Source organism: Rhinoraja longicauda, chromosome 23 (genome assembly GCF_053455715.1).
Source record: "Rhinoraja longicauda isolate Sanriku21f chromosome 23, sRhiLon1.1, whole genome shotgun sequence".
NCBI lineage: Eukaryota > Metazoa > Chordata > Chondrichthyes > Rajiformes > Arhynchobatidae > Rhinoraja > Rhinoraja longicauda.
Genome location: NC_135975.1, coordinates 31,948,876 through 31,975,853, shown reverse-complemented (window position 1 = coordinate 31,975,853; position 26,978 = coordinate 31,948,876). Strand labels below are relative to the sequence as shown.

Here is a 26,978-nt window from a genome sequence, read left to right as displayed (position 1 = left end):
GATCTGCCATTTAAGGCTGAGGTGCGAAGGAACTTTTTCACCCAGAGAGTTGTGAACTTGTGGAATTCTCCGCCACAGAGGGCAGCGGAGGCCGATTCACTGGATGAATTTAAAAGAGAGTTAGATAGAGCTCTCGGGGCTAGTGGAATCAAGGGATATGGGGAGAAGGCAGGCACGGGTTACTGATTGTGGATGATCAGCCATGATCACAATGAATGGTGGTGCTGTCTCGAAGGGTCAAATGGCCTCCTCCTGCACCTATTTTCTATTTTTCTATGTTTCTACGATCATATTGAATGGTGGTGCTGGCTCAAGGTGCCGAATGGCCTCCTCCTGCACCTATTTTCTATGTTTCTGTGTTTCCATCCCTCCAGTTTCCGGACACACTTATTTTACTTGACAGGCTGCCACTGAGGCTCACTTTCTTCATCCTCTCCCGAGTGTTTGCATTGTGTTTCAGTTCTTGTAAAGTTTCTGTTCCATTCACTCCCCTTCTTTCCCCCTTTATTTTCACCCTCAGTTCATTCCAGGCACCCTTCCTTCCTCTTTCCTCCTTTCTTTCCGCTGCCATTGCTTCTCCCATCCATGTTCTCCCCATACATCCCCTCCTCCTTCCTTCTCCGTGGCTTTCTGGCCACGCTCACCTTTCTCTCCTCTCTTCCAGAAGGAATTGGCCTCCTTCATTCCACTCAGGTTGTGCATTCCGCACGGTCCCACAACTTCCCATTGTCCACCCAGTGCAGTCCCACAGGTTATCATTGTTCACCTTGCACTGTCCCACAACCACACAATGGGCGGCAAGGGTGGCACAGCAGCAGTAGATTTGCTGCCTTACAGCGCCAGAGACCCGGGTTCCATTTTTACCATGGCTGCTGTCTGCGGAGTTTGTACGTTCTCCCCGTGACCTGCGTGGGTTTCCTCCGAGATCTTTGCTTTCCTCCCACACTCCAAAGATGTGCAGGTTTATAGGTCAATAGGCTTGGTATAAATGTTAAAAAAATTGTCCCTTGTGTGTTTAGGATCGTGTTATTGTGCGCGGGGATCGCTGGTCGCCACGGACTACATGGGCCGAAGGGCCTGTTTTTGCGCTGTATCTCTAAACTAAACTAAACTAAACCAAACTAAACCTTTCATTGTCCACTTTGTATAGTCCCATAACTGCCCCATATCCGCCCTCAACAATTCCCCAACTCCTGATTGTCCACTTTCTACAGTTCCACAATTCTCCATGGTCTACAGTCCCGCAACTTCTCATTGTCCAACCTAGTACAGGACCACAACCTCCCAGTGTCCACCTTGTACAGTTCCACAACGTCCGATTGTTCACCTTGTACAGTCCCATAACTTATTATTATTCACACTGCGCAGATCCACCATTGCCCATTGTGCTCTGTAAATTGCACCTCGTGTGCAGGGAGTGGGTGTGAAAGTGGAACAGCATCAAACCAGTGTGAACATGTGATCGATGGTCGGCGTGGACTTGGGCCTGTTTCTATGCTGTAGCTTTCAATCAATAAAGTGATAATAGTCTTGTAATCAATCTGAAGTAGGGTCCTGACCCAAAATTGCCTGACCTGCTGAGTTACTCCAGCATTTTGTGTCTCTCTTCCTTTTAGATGTGTAGCTGGTTTAAACCAAAGATGGAGACAAAAAAAGCTGATGTAAATCAGCGGGTCAGGCGGCATCTCTGGAAAAAAGGAATAGGTGACGTTTTGGGTCGAGACCCTTCTTCATACTGAGATTCAGGGAGGGAGGCACAGGGTCCTTCTCTCCAGAGTTGCTGCCAGACCTGCTTAGTTACTCCAGCACTTTATGCCTATCTTCCTGTTAGATGTGTTTGGCAGGTGGGGGAGTGGTAGAGTTGCTGCCTTACAGGGCCAGAGACCAGGGTTCAATCTTGACTACGGAGTTTGTACCTTCTCCCTGTGACTACGTGGGTTTTCTCCGGGTGCTCCGGTTTCCTCCCACATGCAAAACGACGTACGGGTTTGTAGGTCAACTGGCTTCGGTGGAATTGTAAATTGTTCCTAGTGTGTAGGATAGAACTGTATACAAAATCATGAAAGGAATAGATCGGGTAGATGCATAGAGTCTTTTACATGGAGTAGGGGAATCGAAGGCCAGAGGACATAGGTTCAAGTTGAAGGGGAAAAAATTTAATAGGAATCCGGGGGGTAACTTTTTCACACAAATGGTGGTGGGTGTATGGAACAAGCTGCCAGAGGAGGTAGTTGAGGCTGGGACTATCCCATCGTTTAAGAAACAGTTGGACAGGTACATGGATAGGACAGGTTTGGAAGGTTATGAACCAAGCGTAGGCAAGTGGGACTAGGGTAGCTGGGACATTGTTGGCCGGTGTGGGCGAGTTGGGCTGAAGGACCTATTTCCACACTGTATCAATCTATGACACTATGACTCTAGTGTAGGGAATCGCCGGTTGACATGGAGTCAGTGGGCCGAAGGGCTTTGTTTCCGCGCTGTCTCTCTAAAATCTAAAGTCTGAAGTGTTTGTCTGGCTGTTAATACATGGCGACCATGCTGATTACAGCCCCCAGTGTGTTTTCCCTGAAGAGTACAGTCACAGGGCAATGGTGCCAATGGTCAGTGATGCATCCTGTCACCCTGCTGTGGGTTGGATGGTTCCAGCCATGATATGAATCAAGACCGTCAGCTCAGATTGCATTTATCTGCAGGATCAGTAAACTTCACAGGATGGGTGTCGGCTTTGCATCTGTTTGAGATGCAGGCTACATTTGGAAGCATCATTACGGCCGGCCCTAATTAAACAGTAACGCGATTGAGTTATGTTCCCGAGCGGGAAAATCACAGCGGATCCCGAACTCAGTGGTCAGCGTATACGCATAATTTTTAATTCACCGCTGAAACACTATCCCCCCTACCGCTGGACAGACTCTGGTCTCAGTTAAATGTGCTCGAACGCAAGATCATACCCACAGGCATGAATGTCAATGTAGTTTTAGTTCTGTTCGTAAAGGCCACTGTGTTAACACATTCAAGCTACATGGCCCTTCCTTTGGTGTTTGCAGTCCACGCTAGCAATGTTGCACGTGTTTCGGGCATTTGCTGGGGTTACATGGTCAGGGTGGACTAGATGGGCCGAATGGGCCTGTTTTCACGCTGCATCTCTAAAACGGAAATTCTTCCTACTAGTTTCACTGTCGTCCTGCTTGGTCGCACTCTTTGTACCCGCTCGTTATCACCTTCCCCACAGCCAACAATGGACCATTGTGGGCTTCACTGTTCCTCGATCATCGTTGCTAGCTTTGATTTGTCCTTTTCACGCCTTTCAGTCATTTGTTCTTTGTACCTTTTCATATCTCTAGTTTCCCTCTCCCCCCCCCCCCCCCCCCCCCCCGGCTCTCAGTCCGAAGAAGGGTCTTGACCTGAAACCCCACCCATTCCTTTTCTCTAGAGATGCTGCCTGTCCCGCTGAGTTACTCCAGCTTTTTGTGTCAAAAAATCTTTTTGGGACGTTTTCATATGACATAGGAGCAGAATTAGGCCATTTGGCCCATGATGTCTCCTCCCCGATTCAATTGCGGCCGATCTAATTTTCCCTCTCAACCCCATTCATCTGCCTTCTCCCACAAGTAAGAATTCCATTGATGTATCTGGGACCTATGACCGTAAAACACTTGACCTTTGATGCCCTTACCAATCAAGAGCCTATCAATCTGCCCAATTTAAAAATACCCAATGACTTGGCTTCCACAGACGTCTGTGGCAAAGAATTCCACAGATTCACCACCCTCTGCCCAAAGAAATTCCTCCTCATCTCCATTCTAAAGGCACTTCCTCACAATGTTTTACGCCTCACCGATTTTACCTGCCATTTGCTTCCAGGGGAAAATAAAATCAAGCAGTATGCAAAATTTGTACTGATAGAAAAATAGTGGGGGGGTGGTGGGGGGGGGAACTACAGATGCTGAAATTTGAAAATAAACATAATAATTGAATTTCTCAGCGTGTCATCTTTCCGTGGATGCTGCCTGACTTGCTAAGTTTTTTAGGCTTTTTCCTGTCGTTTTTTTTCCTCTTCATTGATTCAAGATATTCTGCATGAGTGCGAACAATATAACACGCTGGGTTGAAATGAAATGAATTGAAATGCATAAAAACGACACAAAATGCTGGAGTCCAGCCGGCATCTGTGGAGAACTTGGAATAGCTGACGTTTCGGATCGGGATTCTTCTTTGGACTTTTTGTAGGGGGGGGGGGGAAAGAAGAAAGCTAGAAGGGAACAGAGGCAGGACAAAGCGTGGCAGATAATAGTCTGAAGAAGGGTCTCGACCCGAAACGTCCCCCATTCCTTCTCTCCAAGAGATGCTGCCTGTTCCGCTGAGTTACTCCAGCATTTTGTGTCTGTCTTAGACAATAGATGGATGCAGGCGAGGGGGGGGGGGGGGTTTGATAGGCAGATTGTTGGAACAAAGGCCAGAAATGAAAGACACAAAATGTCACCCATCCCTTTTCTCCAGAGACTCTGCTTTGACCCGCTGAGTTACTCCAGCACTTTGTGTAAGAAAATAACTGCAGATGCTGGTACAAATCGAAGGTATTTATTTCACAAAATGCTGGAGTAACTCAGCGGGTCAGGCAGCATCTCAGGAGAGAAAGAATGGGTGACGTTTTGGGTCGAGACCCTTCTTCAGACTAATGTCAGGGGGGCGGGACAAAGGAAGGATATAGGTGGAGACAGGAAGATAGAGGGAGAACTGGGAAGAGGGAGGGGAACTATCTAAAGTTGGAGAAGTCAATGTTCATACCGCTGGGCTGCAAGCTGCCTTTTTTCCCCCCACCTATATTCCTTCCTTTGGCTTCACATTTCACACATCTTCTCCTTATCTTCTTATCTCACACTTTATGTCATTCCATCTCTGGCCTTTGTCCGACCATCTGCCAATCTATACCCCCCTTCACCTGTATCCACCTATCGCTCACCGGGATTTGTTCTGCCGTTCACCGCTTTCATCCCCCACCCAACCCACCCCCCCCCAACGCCCCCCCCCCCAAAGTCAGTCTGAAGAAGTGCCCCGAGTTGAAACGTCACCTGTCCACGTTCTCCAGAGACGCTGCCTGACCCGCTGAGTTACTCCAGCACTTTGTGTCCTTTTGCGTAATAACCAGCACCTGCAGTTTCTTGTTTGTATGGATTGAAATGCATGAAAACCTCGAGAACATGGAGGGAGAACTTCCATTTATCCAGTGATTAATGGAGACCATGTGACATCTCAATGAGCCTTATAGCACTTGGAGGCCGTTCAGTTTTGTGATGTAGGAAATGGAACAGCCATTTGTGTCTCTTAAGTAGGAATAGGATTGATGGCCAGATGGGCTGCATTAACAAAGCTAGACAAAAGAATGAGTATTGACCTGTACATTCAGTTGAGCCTTTCTGCTTTCAGTCAAATTATTCCACTTGAGGAGACAAATGTGACACTGAATTGTGGGCAGTGCAGCGGGTAGAGCTGCTGCCTCACAGCGACTGAGACCCTGGTTCTATCCTGACCTCGTTCAAGGACGTGCGGGTTTGAAGGTCAATTTTGATCTGGAGATACAGTGGGTTTTTGTATACACTGGAATTTAGAAGGATGAGAGGAGATCTTATCGGCACGGTGGCGCAGCGGTAGAGTTGCTGCCTTACAGCGAATGCAGCGCCGGAGACTCAGGTTCGATCCTGACTACGGGTGCTGTACTGTAAGGAGTTTGTACGTTCTCCCCGTGACCTGCGTGGGTTTTCTCCGAGATCTTCGGTTTCCTCCCACACTCCAAAGACGTACAGGTATGTAGGTTAATTGACTGGGTAAATGTAAAAAATTGTCCCTAGTGTGTGTAGGATAGTGTTAATGTGCGGGGATCGCTGGGCGGTGCGGACTTGGTGGGCCGAAGGGCCTGTTTCCGCGCTGTATCTGAAATATGAAATAAATAAATAATATGAAATATCGAAACGTATAAGATTATTAAGGGGTTGGACACGTTAGAGGCAGGAAACATGTTCCCAATGTTAGGGGAGTCCAGAACAAGGGGCCACAGTTTAAGAATAAGGGGTAGGCCATTTAGAACGGAGATGAGGAAAAACTTTTTCAGTCAGAGAGTTGTGAATCTGTGGAATTCTCTGCCTCAGAAGGCAGTGGAGGCCAATTCTCTGAATGCATTCAAGAGAGAGATGGATAGAGCTCTTAAGGATAGCGGAGTCAGGGGGTATGGGGAGAAGGCAGGAACGGGGTACTGATTGAGAATGATCAGCCATGATCACATTGAATGGCGGTGCTGGCTCGAAGGGCCGAATGGCCTCCTTCTGCACCTATTGTCTATTGTCTATAGCACGGAATCAGGCCCTTCAGCCCACCGAGTCCACACAGACCAGCGATCCCCGTACACGAGCGCCATCTTACCTGACCAAGCTTCGATCCTGACCTCGGGTGCTGTCTGTACGGAGTTCGCATGTTCTCCCTGTGACCTTCCAGCAGGTGCTCCGGTTTCCTCCCACATCCTAAAGATGTGCGCGTTTGTTTAGGTCAAATGGCTTTCTGTAGAACGAGTGTGAATGGGTGATCGGTGGTTGGCGTGGACTCGGTGGGCCAGAGGGCCTCTATCTCTAAACTAAACTAAGAACTTAGTGTCTCTTTTATACCACCCCATCTCTGACTGTTCAGCACTACCTTAGACAAGGCAGAGTTGTTGTCAGGAGTCCTGAGACATGGAGTGTATATGCTGCAAGGTTCTGATGGCCTCTCTCCATCTAGTGAGCACGGCTCCATGGAAACATAGGTACATAGTAAATAGGTGCAGGAGTAGGCCATTCAGCCCTTCTAGCCAGCACTGCCATTCAATATGACCATGGCCGATCATCCAAAATCAGCACTCTGTTCCTGCTATCTGACCCGCCGAGTTACTCCAGCACTTTGTGTCTTATAACTGAGAAATACAGGCTCTACACCACTGGTCTCTCTCCTGGGTCTATGATATAACTGTGCCAGATAGACACAAAAAGCTGGAGCAACTCAACGGGACAGGCAGCATCTCTGGACAGAAGGAATGGGTGACGTTTCAGGGTCGAGACTCTTCTTCGGACCATTCTTCAGACCTGAAGAAGGGTCTCGACCTGAAACGTCACCCATTCCTTCTCTCCAGAGATGCTGCCTGACCCGCTGAGTTTCTCCAGCTTTTTGTGTCTAACTTTAAACCAGCATCTGCAGTTCCTTCTTACACATATAATTGTGCCATATCTTTAGCCTATTCTTTTCTGGATAGAGTAAGTATAATCACTATATTCAAAGTTGAAATAGAAGCTCCAAACACTCACAAGGTCAGACGGCATCCATGGAACAAGAAACTGGGTTAAGTGTTCAGCTTGATAGCCTTCAATGTCAAGGTCACTCACAAGGTCTATACCGCACCTTAAATGTCTGAACAAAGCTCACAACCTGAAACACTTATCCATGTTCTCCAGAGGTGCTGCCTGACCTGCTGAGTTACTCCAGCACTTTGTGTCTTACCCTGTAAGCCAGCATCTGAAGTTCCGTGTGTCTACACATTTAGAGGTGGCACTGGTATTTGGGTGGGCAGAGGAATGACCTAAACGGTGAGCCGAGGACATTAGTTTAATATGGCATCCTGTTTGGCATGGAGATCGTGGGCCAAATGGGTCTGTACCTCTGCTGTACCGTTTAGTTTAGCTTAGAGATACAGCGCGAAAACAGGCCCTTCGGCCCATCCGGTCTGCGCCAACCAGCGATCCCTGAATACTGGCACTATCAGGACATAGTAGGGATATCTTACAGTCTTTATTGATGCCAATCAACCTATAAACCTGAGGTATTTATTCACAAAATGCTGGAGTAACTCAGCAGGTCAGGCAGCATCTCGGGAGGGAAGGAATGGGTGACGTTTCGGGTCGAGACCCTTCTTCAGACTGAAGAAGGGCCTCGACCCGAAACGTCACCTATTCCTTCTCTCCTGAGATGCTGCCTGACCTGCTGAGTTACTCCAGCATTTTGTGAATAAATACCTTCGATTTGTACCAGCATCTGCAGTTATTTTCTTAACCTATAAACCTGTACGTTTTTGGAGTGTGGGGGGAAGCCAGAGCTCCTGGAGAAAACCGGGAGAAAGTACAATCTCCGTACTGTAGTCGGGATCGAACCGGGCTCTCCGGCGCTGTAAGGCAGCAACTACCGCTGCGCCACCGCGCCACCCTGATGTACATTGGAAGATGGCGATCGGTGCCTGTGCCACGTGGAGGTGTAACGTTGCTCCTCTTTGTCTTGTTTCCCCAAGGATGTCTTCCAAGAGACCTGCGTCGCCGTACGGAGAAACGGACGGAGAGGCAGCCAGCGCGACAAGCCGACAGAAAGTGGAAGAGGGGGAGAGTAACGGGCACTCTACCTTTCACCTCGCTCTTCCCCCGAACTTCCCCAACAGCCTTCACCCGGAGGAACTACATACCCCATCCACCATGACCAGAGAGGCCTTGTGCTGCGAGAGTCCAGCGTCTCTCCACGACACACCGGTAGGTTCAACCCTCTTGCCAAGTCTGTGTACGTGGGCAGTAAACATCATGTTGGCTGGTCGGGATAAAGGAGGCGTTTTCGGGAAAATGTCCGTTGAAGGGATGACATAAATGCTGTTGATAAATAGATGTTGGTTGCATAAATGCAAAGGATTATCGTTGCCACATCTTATAGATACCTTCTAGATATTTTATAGATTTTTAGTTTAGTTTAGTTTAGAGATACAGCGCAGAAACAGGCCCTTCGGCCCACCGGGTCCGCGCTGACCAGTGATCCCCGCTCACCAACACTATCCCACACACACTAGGGACAATTTTTACATTTGCCCAGCCAATTAACCTGCATACCTGCACGTCTTTGGAGTGTGGGAGGAAACCGAAGATCTCGGAGAAAACCCACGCAGGTCACGGGGAGAACGTACAAACTCCGTACAGGCAGCCCCCTTAGTCGGGATTGAACCTGGGTCTCCGGCGCTGCATTCGCTGTAAGGCAGCAACTCTACCGCTGCGCCATATAAGATATATAAGATGGACACAAAATGCTGGGGTAACGCAGCTGGTCAGGCAGCATCGTCGGAGGAATGGGTTTCAGGTTGAGACCCTTCTTCAGACTATAGATATGTAGATATCTTATGGATACAGAGTTGTGGAGCCATACAGCACAGAACCAAGTCTGGCGGAGGGTCCCGACTCGAAATGTCACCTCTTCCATTTCTCCAGGGATGCTGCCTGTCCCGCTGCCTGTCCCGCTGAGTTACTCCAACATTTGGTGTTTGTCTTCAGTGTAAATCAGCTTCTGCAGTTCCTTCCTGCACAGAAACCACGCCCTTCTGCCCACCACATCCATGCTGACCGCCTCGTCTGATCCCATTTCCCTGCAGGTGGTCCATAGACCTCTGCGTGTTGAGGCGATTCACCTGCTCGTCCAAATGCGGACTCGTACAGCACGGAAACAGGCCCTTCGCCCCAGCCCGTCTATGCCAGCCAACACACCCCACCCAGGCTAGTCACATTTATCAGAACATTTTTCGGGATCTTCCTCTCAGACTGAAGAAGGGTCCCGACCCAAAACATCGCCCGTCCATTCCCTCCACTGATGCTTCCTGACCCACTAGACTCCCCCTCTTCCTTCCTCTTCTCTCCCACTCACCCTTCAACCCTCTCCCATCGGGCAAAAGGTGTAGAAGTGTGAAAACGCACACCTCCAGATTCAGGGTCAGTTTCCTCCCAGCTGTTATCAGGCAACTGAACCATCCCACCACAACCAGAGAGCAGTGCTGAACTACTATCTACCTCATTGGTGACCCTCGGCCTATCCTGGATTGGACTTTGCTGGCCTAACCTTGCACTAAACGTTATTCCCTTATCATGTATCGATACACTGTAAATGGCTTGATTGTAATCACGTATTGTCTCTCTGCTGGCCGGATAGCGCGCGACAAAAGCTTTTCACTGTACCTCGTGACAATAAACTAAACAGAAGCCTGGCACTTTGCGTTTACCTCGGGACTCCAGTGTCCTTGTTCGGAGAGAATCAAGTCTGCTTCAGGATGCAACAACACCCATCTTTTTTTTAACCCTCGCCTCTTGGTTGCGTGACCTTGTCATCTGCTGAGTTGCGCTAGCGTTGCCAATTTTCCTGGAAGGTGTTGGTAACAAATCTAGAAGAACTATCACAGCATAATTAAAATGCTCGCGGCACACGGGAGAGAAAGGTTACTCGGTTGGTGAAATCTCACACCGGACTCAGGTCTACACTCTACCAAGAACCAGAGCCAGTCTTTTCCATCCGTTTGCCAGCCAGGCCGACTGGCAATCGCCCATGCACTGGCTCTATCCCACACACTGGGGGACGATGGACAGAAGCCAATTAATCTACAAACACAGAAACATAGAAAATAGGTGCAGGAGTAGGCCATTCAGCCCTTCGAGCCAGCACCGACATCCAATATGAAGGTATCACAAAATGCTGGAGTAACTCAGCAGGTCAGGCAGCATCTAGGAGAGAAGGAATGGGTGACGTTTTGGGTCGAGACCCTTCTTCGGACCGCCATTCAATATGATCATGGCTGATCATCCAGAATCAGTTTAAGAATAAGGGGTAGGCCATTTAAAACGGAGATGAGGAAAAACTTTTTCAGTCAGAGAGTTGTGAATCTGTGGAATTCACTGCCTCAGAAGGCAGTGGGGGCCAATTCTCTGAATGCATTCAAGCGAGAGCTAGATAGAGCTCTTAAGGATAGCGGAGTCAGGAGGTATGGGGAGAAGGCAGGAACGGGGTACTGATTGAGAATGATCAGCCATGATCACATTGAATGGTGGTGCTGGCTCAAAGGGCCGAATGGCCTCCTCCTGCACCTATTGTCTATTGTCTATAGTACCCCGTTCCTGCTTTTTCCCCATGCCACTCGATTCCGTTAGCCCTAAGAGCTATATCGAACTCTCTCTTGAAAACATCCATTGAATTGGCCTCCACTGCCTTCTGTGGCAGAGAATTCCACATCTTGTACATCCTTGGAGTGTGGGAGGAAACAGCATGCAGGTCACAGTGGGAGAAGGTACCGCCAGCACCTGTAGTCGGGATGGAACCCGGGTCTCTGGCGCTGTGTGGTAGTAACTCCACCGCGCCTGCAAAGGGGTCCCGACCCTAGATGCAGGTTAGATGCAGGAAGATTGTTCCCGATGTTGGGGAAGTCCAGAACAACGGGGTCACAGATTAAGGATAAGGGGGAAGTCTTTTAGGACCGAGATGAGAAAGTTTTTTTTCACACAGAGAGTGGTGAATCTGTGGAATTCTCTGCCACAGAAGGTAGTTGAGGCCAGTTCATTGGCTATATTTAAGAGGGAGTTAGATGTGGCCCTTGTGGCTAAAGGGGTCAGGGGGTATGGAGAGAAGGCAGGTACGGGATACTGCGTTGGATGATCAGCCATGATCATATTGAATGGCGGTGCAGGCTCGAAGGGCCGAATGGCCTACTCCTGCACCTATTTTCTATGTTTCTATGTTTCTATGAAATGTTGCCTATCCGTGTGCGCCAGAGACGCTGCCTGACCCGCCGAGTTACTCCAGCGCTTCGTGTTAATCAGACAGCAGTGTAGGCTTTCATTACAGGGAAGCAAAGCTCTGAACATGAAAATGTGGCTTAATCACTTGCTGTGGTTAGAATGACGTCGGGCTGGCCACTCGTTTATTGTCAGGCTGCAGAGCGAGAAAAGACCGTCGGTGTAGAGGAAAGGATCAATGGATTATTTAAGATCTGAAACATCCTCTCCAAGGAATGTGTCCATTCACATATGTAAGATATTAAGTTTACATAGATTACCCACAGCCAAATCCATTCTGACTGGCAGTGAAGTTGAGAGAGATTTACATTTGAGAATCAGCGGAACTCAAGGGCTTTGTTACAGCAATTGTATAAAGTGATAAACAGTGCAAATGTACTGGCATGTCCCCTGATAGTGCAGCAGCTTACAGCCTCTCCGAGCGCAGATTAACTTTTTATCTTGTCATACTGAATTAACGTGCTGGAAAAAACCCCATTAAACACTGGTGACCTGCTCATCTCCGAGACTCGCTGTGATGGGGAGCTGCTGTAGCTCTGGCATTTACATTTAGCCTCAACACCGCCGGGTTGCTTCCCAGTTCCAAAACTGTAGGGGGAAGAGACGGCAGAAAATCAGTGGCAGCACCCAGTGTGCGGCTCAATCAAGCCCACTTGTAGCCAAAGCGGTCTCCATTAACACAAGATAGACACAAGAAAGCTGGAGCAACTCAGCGGGGGCAGGCAGCATCTCCGGAGAGAAGGAATGGGGGACGTTTCGGGTCGAGACCCTTCTTCAGACTGGTTAGGGATAAGGGGAAACGAGAGATATAGACGATGACTAGACCAAGTGAACCCATTGGGCCCAAACCTCTCCTGCATTGGTGCAGCACCCTCTCCTCCCCCCCCTCCTCCCCCTCCCTCATCCCCCCCCTCCCCTCAACCCCCCTTATCCTCCCTCCTCCCCCTCCCTCCCTTCCCCCCTTCCCTCCACCCTTCTGCCTCCCCCCTCCCTCCCTGGGAGATCGATTTAAACTTTAAAATGTCCCTCCTCCCCTCCCCCCTCTCCCCCCCTCCTCCCCTCCCCTTCCTCCTCCCTCCCCTTCCTCCACTTCCCTCCCCCTCCCCTTCACCTCCCCTTCCCCTCATCCCCACTCCATCCCCCTCAACCCCCCTTATCCTCCCCCCATCCTCCCTAGGAGATAGATTTAAACTTTAAAATGTGAATAACTTAAAAAATATAACATCGATTTCAATGAAACTTCTTCCGTTAGCACCAAAGGGACGACGGTGAGTAAGGTGGGCCTAAAATTGTTGCGCTATCGTGTACCGATTTGCCTGTAGTTCAGGAACAAACAAACGAGAGTTTTGGTATATAGATGTAGAGAGACAACGAACAATGAGTGAAAGCTATGCAAAAAAAGTAACGATGACAAAGGAAGCAGGCCATTGTTAGTATAACGTGTGTGGAGGAACTGCAGACGCTGGTTTAAACCTAAAACGCTGGAGTAACAGCGGGTCAGACAGCACCTCTGGAGAAAAGGAATAGATGACATTTTGGGAGGAAGGGTCTCGACCAGAAACGTCACCTATTCCTTTTCTCCAGGGACGCTGGCTGGCCCGCTGGCTGGCCCGCTGAGTTACTCCAGCATTTTGTGTCCATCTTCGCCATTAATATTAGATGGCTGTCAGTAAGTCAATAGGGGCTTCAAGAGACACACATTTACGGGACAATCATTGAGCCTGCTATAATATGGAGTGGTTGAAGCAATCAATATAGAGGCCTTTAGGAGAAAGCCAGATAAATCATAGGAAGGAAGAGGTGGATGCCTATAGTTATAGTGTCTAAATACTAGTCCCACCTGCCTGCGTTTTGTTTCTGTGCTGTAGTGTAAGACACAACGGAAACAAAATGCAGGCAGGTGGGACTAGTGCCGATGGGATATGCTGGTCACTGTGGGCAAGTGGGTAGAGCGGCTGTCTCATGGAGCCGGAAGCCCCGGGTTCCATCTTGATCTCAGGCGCTATCTGCGTGTGTGTGTAGTTTTGTGTAGTCTTTCTTCCGTATGTCAACTACAACAATGGGCGGCATGGTGGCGCAGCGGTAGAGTTGCTGCCTTACAGCGAATGCAGCGCCGGAGACTCAGGTTCGATCCTGACTACGGGTGCTGTCTGCACGGAGTTTGCACGTTCTGCCCGTGACCTGCATGGGTTTTCTCCGAGATCTTCGGTTTCCTCCCACACTCCAAAGACGTACAGGTTTGTAGGTTAATTGACTGGGTAAATGTAAAAATTGTCCCTAGTGTGTGTAGCATAGTGTTAGAGTGCGGGGATCGCTGGGCGGTGTGAACTCGGTGGGCCGAAGGGCCTGTTTCCGCGCTGTATCTCTAAATCTAAATAAAATACAATCAAAAGTTGCAATTGGTGCTTCAGAGTGCCGTTGTTGACGCTTTGCTGCAAATGTTGCCAGTTCCGTAGAACTACCCAGGGTGGACGATGAGGACTTAAAGCAGCTCCCACCCCAGTTGTGTCGTGTGGGTAGTCCCTGTGACTGCGTGAGTTTCCTCCCACATCCAAAAGACGTGCGCGGTTGTAGGTTAACTGTACGTCTATAAGTTGCCCCTAGTGTGTAGGAGGTAGTGGATGAGAAACTGGGACAACATGGAACTAGTGTCAACGGGCGATCGATGGTCGGCGTGGACTCGGTTGGCCGAAGTGCCTGCTTCAATGCTGTATCTCTCCACGAAACGAAACTAGTATGTGTTTACGGGTGATCGATGGATGGTCAGCATGGACTTGCGGGGCCGAAGGGCCTGTTTCCAGGCGCTATGACTCGATGGCCCTTCGGTCCAACTCACCCATACCAGCCAAGTCGCTTAGCTGAGCTAATCCCATTTGACTGCATTTAGCCCATATCCCTCTAAAACCTTCTTATCCATGTATCAGACTAAGTGTCTTTTATAGTTTTAATTGTACCTGCCTCCACCATTGTCTCTGGCAGCAAATTCCACACATCCCTCTGTGTGAAAAGGTTTACCTTTAGGTCTCCTTAAATTTTGTCCCTCTCACCTTAAATCTATCCCTTCCAGTTTTAGATTCCCCGACTGTGGGAAAAACATCTCTATGGTCCTCATGATTTTATAAACCTACTAGACAAAGTGGACCCGTTCGGCCCAAACCTCTCCTGCATTGGTGCAGCACCCTCTCCCCCCCCTCCCCCTCCTAGAAGGTCGTCAGCAGCTGTTGGGGCAGACCAGACTTTTTCAGTGTTCTTAGGTAGAACAGTCGTTGCTCTGTCTTCTTGACCAGCGCAGCAGTGTTATTGGACCATGTCAGGTCCTCCAAAATGTGAGTGCCCAGAAACTTGAAGCTGGACACTCTCTCCACACTGTCCCCATTGATAAAGATCGGGGCGTATTCCCCATTATTTGACCTACGGAAGTTGATGATCAGCTCCTTGGTCTTGGTGGTATTTAGGGACAGGCTGTTATCAATAGACAATAGACAATAGACGCAGGAGTAGGCCATTCAGCCCTTCGAGCCAGCACCGCCATTCAATGCGATCATGGCTGATCACTCTCAATCAGTACCCCGTTCCTGCCTTCTCCCCATACCCCCTCACTCCGCTATCCTTAAGCACCAGTCCGCCAGGTTCTGCACCTCCGCTCTGTAGTTTGTTTCATCACCGTTGGTGATCAGCCCGATCACCGTTGTGTCGTCTGCAAACTTGACAATGGTGTTGGTGTCGAATGCAGGAACACAGTCGTGTGTGAAGAGGGAGTAGAGCATGGGGCTCAGAACACAGCCCTGTGGTGTGCCGGTACTCAGGGTGATAGTGGAGGACAGGTGCGGGCCCATTCTCACTGCCTGCGGTCGCTCCAGCAGGAAGTCCAGGATCCAGTCGCATAACGACGAGCTGAGGCCTAGCAGGGGGACTTTGGTGATGAGCTTGGTGGGGATGACCGTGTTGAAGGCAGAGCTATAGTCTATGAATAGTATCCTCACGTACGTGCCCTGTCTCTCCAGGTGAGTCAGGACAGTGTGAAGAGCCAGAGAGATGGTGTCCTCTGTGGATCTATTTGCCCTGTATGCAAATTGATGTGGGTCCAGTGAGTCAGGGATGCTGGATTTGATGTGTGAGAGGACCAGCCTTTCAAAGCACTTCATGATTATAGGAGTTAGGGCAACCGGACGGTAGTCGTTCAGGGTGGTGATTTTTGCCTTTTTCGGCACCGGCACTATGGTAGCCGACTTCAGGCACTTGGGGACCGTAGCCAGAGATAGTGACAGGTTAAAGATCCTGGTGAATACCTCAGCCAACTGTTCAGCACAGTCCCTAAGTACCCTTCCTTGAACTCCATCTGGGCCTGCAGCCTTGCGTGGGTTGACCCTTCGCAGAGCGCGTTCTACTTCCTGTGTGCCCAATGTTAAGACCAGCCCCTCCGCCTCGGCTGGGGTTCTTCCACTCATGGTGGTGTTGCCAGTTTCGAAGCGGGCAAAGAAGGTGTTTAGCTCGTTGGGTTAGTGTGGCATCGCTGTGGGGGCAGGCAGGGCTGCTCTTGCAGCCAGTGATGTCCCTGACACCCTGCCTCATGCTTCTGGTGTCCGTGGTGTTGAAGTGGTCTTCCACCCGTTGCCTATGGGTATCTTTGGCCCTTTTTATACCTTTGTTCAGGTTTGACCTGGCAACACTGTATGCTGAAGTGTCACCGGATTTAAAGGCATTGTTGCGTGCCCTCAGCAGGTTCTGCTGCCTCGGCCCTTCGTGCCTGGACTACCATTCAGTATGATGGCAGATATGTTACCTCACCTTTCGCGGTGGCGCAGCGGTCGAGCTGCTGCCTCACCACGCCAGAGAACTGGGTCCCATCCTGACCACGGGTGCTGTCTGCACGGAGTTTGTACGTTCTCCCCGTGACCGCGTGCTCCGGTTTCCTCCCACACCCAAAGACGTGCAGGTTTGTAGGTTGACACAAAAAGCTGGGGTAACTCAGCGGGACAGGCAGCGTCTTTGGAGAGAAGGAATGGGGGACGAGTCGGGTCGAGTCCAGGTTAATTGGCTTTGGTAAATTGTTTAATTGTCCCTCGTGTGCAGGAACATGCTGGTGTACAGGGTGATCGCTGGTCGGCGAGGACTTTTTTCTTGCTGTATCTGTAAAGTCTAAAGTGTAAAGAATAAAGTTCTAGCCTGCCCAACCTCCCCTTATAGCTCAGGCCCTCGAGTCGTGGCAACATCCTTGAACTGAGAATTATCATGCAAACAGTAAGGTAAACAATATACTGTCCTTTATTGCAAGAGGATTTACATACAAAAGTCCGTCTAGGATACTAGCAAGACAGTGTCTGAACTGTTGTATGCAGACGAGTTCTCACAAACTAAGAAAGGATGTACGTGTGTACGGAGAGATTGTAACGTGATTCCTGTCTAAATGAGGAGGGATTAAGTTAAACATGAAGTGCTCAGTAACTCAGTGGGTGAGGCAGCATCTTTTAGTCTAGTTTTGGTTTAGAGATACAGTGTGGAAACAGGCCCTTCGTCTCAACGAGTCCGCGCCGACCAGCGATCCCCGCACACTAACACTATCCTACACACACTAGGGACACCAAGCCGATTAACTTACAAACCTGTTAGTCGTTGGAGTGTGGGAGGAAACCGAAGCACCCGGAGAAAACCCACGCAGGTCACGGGGAGAATGTATAAACTCCGTATAGACAGCACCCGTAGTCAGGAGCGAACCTGGGTCCCTGGCGCTGTAAGGCGACAACTCTACCGCTGCACCACTGTGCCGCCAGTGGAGGGAATGGATCGGTGATGTTTCGTGTTGCGACTCTTCTTCAGAGAGTAAGTAGGTTGGGTCAATGCTCCTTTGAGTTTAGGAGAATAATAGGTTTCAGAGATACAGCAATGAACCAGGTTTGTCTGACAGGCCCATCGAGTCCACTCTGCCCATCGAACACCTGTTCACACTTGTTCTACGCTGTCTCATTTGTGCATCCACTTCCTGCACACCAGGGGCAATTCACAGAGGGCCCAATAACCTGCAAACCCGCATGTCTTTGGAATGTGGGAGGAAACCGGAGCACCCGGACGAAACCCACGCAGGTCACGGAGAGAACGTGCAAACTCCGCACAGACAGCACCCGGGGTCAGAATCGATCCCGGGTCTCCGGCGCTCCGAGGCAGCGGCTCTACCTGCTGCGCCACAAGTGGTCTCATAGAAATGCATGAAATTCTTCGCGGGTTTGACAGGGATGGTGCATCTCCGGGTGGGTTTCTGGAACCAAGGTTTTGCAGTCAAATTAAGGGGGTCAGTCTTTCAGAACTGCAGGGAGAACGTTTTTCAGTCACGGAGCAGTGAATGTTTGGAATTCTCTCCGTGAGAGGACTGTGGCGGCTTTGTCGTTGGATATATTCAAGGCAGGGCGTGATAGATTTATGGACGCTGAGAGAATCAAAGGATTATAACTGATCAGCCATGATCACATTGAATGGCAGTATTTATTCACAAAATGCTGGAGTAACTCAGCAGGTCAGGCAGCATCTCGGGAGAGAAGGAATGGGTGACGTTTCGGGTCGAGACCCTTCTTCAGTCTGAAATTGGAGGAACAGCACCTCATATTTCGCCTGGGCAGCTTGCAGCCCAGCAGTATGAACATCGACTTCTCCAACTTTAGATAGTTCCTCTGTCCTTCTCTTCCCCTCCTCCTTCCCAGATCTCCCTCTATCTTCCTGTCTCCACCTATATCCTTCCTTTGTCCCGCCCCCCTGACATCAGTCTGAAGAAGGGTCTCGACCCGAAACATCACCCATTCCTTCTCTCCCGAGATGCTGCCTGACCTGCTGAGTTACTCCAGCATTTTGTGAATAAATACCTTCGATTTCTACCAGCATCTGCAGTTATTTTCTTATACACATTGAACGGCGGTGCTGGCTCGAAGGGCCGAATGGCCTACTCCTGCACCTATTGTCTATTATCTATTGTTAGCACACAAAAGTTTCGTTTAGTTTAGAGATACAGCGCTGGAACAGACCCTTCGGACCGCCGAATCCACGGGTCTCAGACGAGACTCCCTCCTCTCCCCTCTCCCATCAGGCAAGAGGTATAGAAGTGTGAAAACGCACACCTCCAGATTCAGGGACAGTCTCTTCCCAGCTGTGCAGGAAGAAACTGCGGATGCTGAAAATAGACACAACATGCTGGATTGACTCAGCGGGACAGGCAGCTTCCCTGGAGAAAAGGAATGAGTGACGTTTCGGGTCGAGCGTTGAAGAAGGGTCTCGAGAGAGAGAGAGCTGGATAGAGCTCTTAAGGATAGCGGAGTGAGGGGGTATGGGGAGAAGGCAGGAACGGGGTACTGATTGAGAGTGATCAGCCATGATCGCATTGAATGGCGGTGCTGGCTCGAAGGGCTGAATGGCCTACTCCTGCACCTATTGTCTATTGTCTATTGTCTATTGACCCAAAACATCACCCATAGCTTCTATCCAGAGATACTGCCTGTCCCGCTGAATTACTTTAGGGAACAGAACTATCTTAACAACTAGAGTGGTCCTGAGCTACTATCTACCTCACTGGAAACCCACGGACTATCTTTAATCGGACTTTACTGGAGTTTATCTTGCACTATACTCTACTCCCTTTATTATGTATCTGTACACGAAGGACGGTATGACGGTGATCATGCACAGCCTTATCTTTGACTGGATAGCATGTAATAAAAAGCATTCTCACTGTACCTCAGTACACGTGACAGTAAAATAAACTGATACGACTATTGGTACTACTGCACTTTGTAGGATCAATGTGCAGGATCTGTGTTTAATAACTACTAGACCAAGTGGACCCGTTGGGCCCAAACCTCTCCTGCATTGGTGCAGCACCCTCTCCTCCCCTCAACCCCCCCCCCCCTCTCCCTTCTCCCCCTTCCCCCCACCCCCTCCCCCTCCCCTCCTTTCAAACTTTAAAATGTGAATAACTTAAAAAATATAACACCGATTTCAATAAAACTACTTGCGTTATCACTAAAGTGACAATGGTGAGTAAGGTGGGCCTAAAATTGTCGCGCTGTCATGTACCGTTTTGGCTGAAGTTCAGTCACAAACAAGATAACAAACGAGAGTTTTAGGATATAGATATTTAGTAAGTTATTTCTCAAAATGTGAGTTAAATTTGTATGATACTTTCTTCCTCGATCTTTTAGAGGTACTTCTCAATACATTCCGCTTGTCAAAATGATTCAGAGCCACTTTAATGTTTTATGAATTGGCTTTGAAAGGTTCTCTGTAGTTTGGCTGTTTGCACCTGGCTTATGATGTGCCCAGATGTTTTGGGTTAGGGGATGTTGTAGTGAGGCTAAAGTCCCAACTGCTGGGGAAATAGCCACTATTGTTCACAATCACAATCACACAATCCCAATCGCACTTTATTGGCCAAGTATGTTTCACAACGTACGAGGAACTTCATTTGCCAGACGGTCATAACAATTAAAAGCAACAGGACACACAAAATACATTTTAACATGAACACCCGCCACAGTGACTCCTCCACATTCCTCACTGTGATGGAAGGCGAAAAAAAAACGTTCAATCTCTTCCCTTCTTTGTCCTCCAGCGGTCGGGGGCCTCGAACCTTCCGTTGACAGGATGATCTTGGCTCCCTTAGCCGGCAGCGAGCCATCCTCGTCGGGGCGATCAAGCTCCTGCATTGGAGGGTGATCTCAGCTCCCCCGTGCCGGGCGATCTACCCCGGGTTGGGGCTTGTCGAACGTTGTGCGGCTTTTGGAGCTTCCCGACGTCGGTCTCAACCCGAGACTGCGAGCTCCTCAATGTTAAAGTTCTTACGATAGTCAATAGTCAATGGTGCTTTCTTTGTCACATGTGCAACTGCGCAGTGAAATTATTTTTGCGTATATCACGCACGCTGAGTTACTCCAGCATTTTGTGTCTATCTCCAAAGACGTACAGGTTTGTAGGTTAATTGGCTTGGTATAATTATAAATTGCCCCTAGTGCGTGTGGGATAGTATCGGTGTGCGCGGGGATCGCTGGTCGGCGCGGACTCGGCGGGCCGAAGGGCCAGTTTACGCGCTGTATCTCTAAAACTAAAACTGAAATTAAACTGAAGTGCTGAAAGGCCGCTGTGCTGTTATCAAAGGCACTGAGGTGATGTGTCCCGTTCAGGCAAGAAAGCCACACACAAAAATCAAGCAAACATTAAAGTTAAATTCGCTGGCGTCCGAACAGTCTGGTTGAAACTCGGACTAGGCGGGCTGAAGGGCATGTTTCCGCACTGCATCTCTAAACTAAAACTGAAAACTACAGCAGGAAAGAAGCTTGCAGTCTTTCCATGCCCGATTCTCACTGAAAGCTAGAGACAAACTTGCTGCAAGTTTCCCCCCCCCCCCCCCCCCCACCACCACCACCTCCTTGAAGCAATTCTGAAAATTAGGCCCATCATTTTAACAATTTGACACTACTTTCAGATCTTTTCTTCATTAATTAAATTAACATTGAATGCCACTAGCTATATGAAGAGCAGGACCCTTTCATCTTCATTATAACTACCTGCCTGGGCTTCTTGCTGTGAATTGAGGAGTTCACTTTGCTCGCCAATTCAGTGCAATGAGTTCGTACTGAACACCGTCGAGAAGAAGCGAGCCTTTCAACCTGGCCACCCACCACCCCTAAATTACAAAGAGGAAGCACTATATAAGGTTTCGAGGTCATTCATTTCAAACCTATGATAAAAGCTGGGGAGAGAAAGAGAACCTCGTCGGATCTATACATATCCATCCTTTCATACAAAAGTACCACAGGAGACACAGCAACAATTTCCATTACATATTAAACTCATACATTAAACAAAAAAGATAAAAGCAAATATATTCAGGGATGTCTGTTGCATTTGAGTAGTTGCAAAAGGCTATTCAGGACTGAATAAGTGGGAATTAATTGGAACACAGTAGAAATAGGAACAGAATGGGAAATTTAGTATAATTATAAAGAAATGCAGACAAATAAGTTATTCTTGAAAGACTTGGAATCAGGCAATTCACATTTATAGCCATAATATGAAATTAGTATAGGGTTTAAACCCCCTTTAGCCTCCAAGTCACTTTTTGGCATCTAATTACTAAATGGGAGAGCTTTATTATGTAGGCCATTAAAAATAATGTGTTTTGATAGTTATGCTTTTTTTTCTCTTTGTGTTCCTGAGGATTTGCTAGGAATTGCCTTTTTTATTGGGTAGGCTATAAAACATTAATGCAGTGCAAATATTCCCTTTTATAATTTATAGCGCGCTTTAGAATTTGAACGGTTCCCAACTTTAAAGGGGCCGCCCGAGTGGTTCGTCACCACACGATGCCAGGGCTGGCGGGGCAGGTAGGGCAGGGCGGGTTGGGCGGGCAGAGCGGGCAGGGTGGGCAGAGCGGGCAGGGCGGGCAGTGCGGGCAGTGCGGGCAGGGCGGGCAGGGCGGGCAGAGTGGGCAGGGCGGGCAGGGCGGGCAGGGCGGGCAGAGTGGGCAGGGCGGGAAGAGAGGGCAGGGCGGGTAGGGCGGACAGCGGGCAGGGCGGGCAGGGCGGGCAGGGCGGGCGGGACGAGCAGAGCGGGCATCCCTCCCACCTCACCCGCACCCGGAGTGCCGCGGCCTGCCTCAGCTTCCACTGCCATTACTTCATAAGTGACAGGAGCAGAATTAGGCCATTCGGCCCATTAAGTCTACTCCGCCATTCAATCATGGCTGGTCCATCTCTCCCTCCTAACCCCATTCTCCTGCCTTCTCCCCATAACCCCTGTCACCCGTACTAATCAAGAATTTACTTATCTCTTCCTTAAAAATATCCACCAGGCTTGGCCTCCACAGGCTTCGGGTGGCAAAGAATTCCACAGATTCACCACCCGCGGACGACAGAAAGTAGTCACCTCCTAGTCTGAAGAAGGGTCTCGACCCGAAACGTCGCCCATTCCTTCTCTCCTGAGATGCTGCCTGACCTGCTGAGTTACTCCAGCATTTTGTGAATAAATACCTTCCTGCAGTAACGTCCTTTTATTCTGAGGCTGTGACCTCTGGTCCTACTCTCCCACTAGTGGAAACATCCTCTCCACATCCACTCTATCCAGGCCATCTCCTCTCAGCTTCCTGCAATGCAATATAGAGTTGGCGTAAGAGGTTAACGGGCACCCAGAACCCAGCTGTCAGCAACAAAGGGCACCACCCCATGTGGGGAAGTTCAGCTCAGTTTAGTCTATTGTCATGTGTAACGAGGTACAGTGAAAAGCTTTTGCTGCGTGCTGACCAGTCAGCGGAAAGACAATACGTGATTACAATCGACCCATTTGCAGTGTGCAGATACACGATAAGGGAATACCATTTAGTGCAAGGTAAAGCCAGTAAAGTCTGATCAAGGATAGTCCGAGAGTCCCCGATGAGGTAGATAGTAGTTCAGGACCGCTCTCTGGTTGCGGTGGGATGATTCAGTCGCCTGATAACAGCTGGGAAGAAACTGTCCCTGAATCTGGAGGTGTGCGTTTCCACACTTCTGTACCTGATGGGAGAGGGGAGAAGTGGGAGTGGCCGGGGTGAGACTGGTCCTTGATCATGCTGCTGGCCTTGCCGAGGCAGCATGAGGTGTCAATGGAGTCAATGGCAGGGAGGTTGGCTTGTGTGATGGTCTGGGCTGCGTCCGCAATTTGCTGCAATTCCTTGCGGTCTTGGATGGAGCTGTTCCCAAACCAAGCTGCCATGATCCCGATAAAATGCTTTCCACGGCGCGTCAGTAGAAGTTAGTGAGGGATGTTGGGGACTTTCCGAACGTCCTAAGCCTTCTTCGGAGGTAGAGGCGTTGCTGTGCTGTGGAAAGCGGGGAGGTGCATTCAAACTGAGCTGAAACACAGCACTTCCTTGTCCCTGTGAGGAAGAAAGCTTTGAGTTTATGTAGAAAGAAACCGCGGATGCTGGTTTATACCGAAGGTGGACACAAAGTGCTGGAGTAACTCAGCGGGTCAGGCAGCAGTTCTGGAGGACAAGGATAGGTGACTTTCTGGGTCGGGATCCTTCTTATAGACAATAGACAATAGACAATAGGTGCAGGAGTAGGCCATTCGGCCCTTCGAGCCAGCACCGCCATTCAATGTGATCATGCCTGATCATTCTCAATCAGTACCCCGTTCCTGCCTTCTCCCCATACCCCCTGACTCCGCTATCCTTAAGAGCTCTATCTAGCTCTCTCTTGAATGCATTCAGAGAATTGGCCTCCACTGCCTTCTGAGGCAGAGAATTCCACAGCTTCACAACTCTCTGACTGAAAAAGTTTTTCCTCACCTCAGTTCTAAATGGCCTACCCATTATTCTTAAACTGTGGCCCCTTGTTCTGGACTCCCCCAACATTGGGAACATGTTTCCTGCCTCTAACATGTCCAACCCCTTAATAATCTTATACGTTTCGATAAGATACGTAATAATCTTATACGTTTCGATGAAAATCATTAACTCAGGCTGTAAATTTAAAGACAACTGTTAGTGAGTTTATACATTTGTCTGATGTATCAGGATCAGTCTGAAGAAGGGTCTCGACCCGAAACGTCACCCATTCCTTCTCTCCTGAGATGCTGCCTGTCCTGCTGAGTTACTCCAGCATTTTGTGAATAAATACCTTCGATTTGTACCAGCATCTGCAATTATTTTCTTATTATACATTTGTGTGTTGTCAACCCAACGCTGGTCAGACTGAAACTGATGAAACTCATACAGTTCCCATGTAGAGGCAAGGAAATGCAGATGCTGGTTTACAAAAAAAAGACACAAAGTATTGGAGTAACTCAGTAGGTCAGGCAGCATCTCCGGAGGACATGCATAGGTGACGTTCAGGTGGAGAAGGGACCTGATCCGAAACGTCACCTGTCCCATGTTCTCCAGCGATGCTGCCTGACCCGCTGAGTTACACCAGCACTCTGTGAAACGTCACCTGTCCCATGTTCTCCAGAGATGCTGCCTGACCCGCTGAGATACACCAGCACTTTGTGTGCCTTTTTTCCACAGAGTTCCCATATGATTAGTTCAGAAGTCCGGAATCGTAAATCTCAAAGGTGAAACGACCCTACTAAATCGAGTCAGATATCAGATTGCATGGGGTTAAACAGAATAGGTAGGCTGTTGTGCCTAGATGATTTATATAAGTGTTTATGTTCTGTGTTCCTCCACTCTCACTTCACCTAATACGATCAGTACGTCTCCTTTGACAGCTTATCCATCTCCCATTTTTTTGTTCTGGTGTTGCTCATTCTAATAGTTACTAGTGACAGCAACTTCCACATTTCCATAGATCGGGCAGACGCACAGAGTCTCTCGGCCAGAGCAGGGGAATCGAGAACCAGAAGATGTTGGTTTAAGGTGACGGTGGAAAGATTTAATAGGGACCTGAGGGGTAACCTTTTTCACGCAAAGGGTGGTGGGTGTCTAGAACCAGCTGCCGGAGGAGGTAGTTGAGACAGGGACTATCACGATGTTTGAGAAACGCTTAGACAGGTACATGGAAAGGACAGGCTTGGAGGGATATGGACCAAAAGCAGGCAGGTGGGACGAGTATAGATGGGGCATGTTGGTCGGTGTGGGCAAGTTGGGCCGAAGGGCCTGTTTTCACACTGTATGACTCTGATTCCATTCTCCCCCCCAGATTCTAAAACTCACGAAATCACTTGGGATGTCTTTCAGAGGACAGTTAACATCTTAACCCATACGTCACAGTCATAGAGTCATAAGATGCAGCGTGGAAGCAGGCCCTTCGGCCCAACTTGGCCCAAATCCCTCTAAACCTGTCCTATCAATGTACCTGTCGAATTGTTTCTTAAACGTTCCAATGGTCCCTGCCTCAACTACCTCCTCCGGCAGCACGTTCCATACCCCCACCACTTTTGTGTAAAATTTTGTTACCCCTCAGGTTCCTATTAAATGTTTCTCACTTCAGCTTAAACCCATGCCCTCTGGTTCTCGGGTCCTCTACTCTGGGCAAGAGACTCTGTGCGTCAACCCGATGTATTTTTCCCTCATAATTTTATACATCTCTTTAAGATGCTCTGAAACAAAAAAAAATCATATTTTTCTCAATTTAATTTGGTGATCCCTCAAAGTTATTCTACTTCTAATGACAAAGAAATGATAATGACGATAGATTAGGCAGGGATTAGCAGTGATTAACATTGGCGGATTATTGACTTGGTTTGTAAGTACCCGCACAGTTTTTTATAATTAAGTTCAGGGAAACTACCTCTGAGTGCTGGCGACTAACGGTGACGCAGCGGTAGAGTTGCTGCCTCACAGCGCCAGAGACCCGGGTTCAATCCAGACCACGGGTGCTGTCTGTGCGGAGTTTGTACGTTCTCCCTGTGACCTGCGTGGGTTTTCTCTGGGTGCTCCGGTTTCCTCCCACACTACAAAAAACTACAGGTTTGTAGGTTAATTGGCTTCGGTGAAGTTGTAAATTGTCCCCCTGGTGTGCAGGATAGTGTTGGTGTGTGGGGTTTGTTGGTCGGCGTGGACTTGGTGATCCAAAGGGCCTGTTTCAGCGCTGTGTCTCTAAATTAAACTAAACTAAACTAAACTCATCAAGGGGGGACTTGAATGTGTTTTATCAAACTAACGTCAAACATTTCTGTTTCTTTCCCTTCCCTGCACGTTGTTGTGATCAGGATCACGAGGACAACAAATCGGCCTCTCTGTTCCCCACACACAACTCATCTACCTCACCTCTGAAGGCTGAAGACGGGGCCCGGCAGTGCATCGAGCCAGGGCCCGGCACGGCGCTGGGGACCCCGGAGCGGCGCAAAGGCAGCCTGGCTGACGTGGTGGACACACTGAAGCAGAAGAAAATGGAGGAACTCATCAAGAGTGAGCCTGAGGGTAAGCGGAAGGGCATCGCTTGGTGTTGTGTTGTGTTGCTTGTGTATCAGGGAATGGAGGCAGTCTGTGGATAAGCGGCCCATTCAAAGAGATGTGGCGTTGTGGCAACTGCAGGGACATTAGTTAGTCATCTGCCAGTCTTTGTCCTTCGATGACTTTTGTGCTTTTGGCCAACTGTTTGTAGCACTGTTTTCAAGAGAGAGATTGAGCCTCTTCGGGCTAAAGGATTCAAGGGATGTGGGGAAAAAGCAGGAACGGGGTACTGATTTTAGATGATCAGCCACGATCATATTGAATGGCAGTGCTGGCTCGAAGGGCCGAATGGCCCACTCCGGCACCTATTTTTCTATGTTTCTATCTTTGAATGAGCGAGGCAGGACAGGCAAGCAAGCGTTGGACTGCATGCTGAGCAGGGGGTTGTAGAGTGAAAGCAGATGTTGATGCACGGATCTGTGTGATTAAACGCGTTGATTAAACGCGTTGATTAAACGCGTCGCAAAGAATAA

At 49.1% G+C, this 26,978-nt stretch overlaps 1 protein-coding gene across 5 annotated transcripts in view; it reads left to right on the top strand.

The window, feature by feature from the left end:
* sox5 (SRY-box transcription factor 5) overlaps positions 1–26,978 on the top strand; it is a 278,595-nt gene that overhangs the window by 7,987 nt on the left and 243,630 nt on the right. For all 5 annotated transcript variants that reach the window (XM_078420000.1, XM_078420002.1, XM_078419999.1 and 2 more), the window contains exons 2-3: positions 8,303–8,534; positions 26,262–26,472. In XM_078420000.1, the coding sequence (XP_078276126.1) occupies positions 8,304–8,534; positions 26,262–26,472 (442 nt within the window). In that variant the 5' untranslated portion in view covers position 8,303. The remainder of the gene's footprint in view (positions 1–8,302; positions 8,535–26,261; positions 26,473–26,978) is intronic.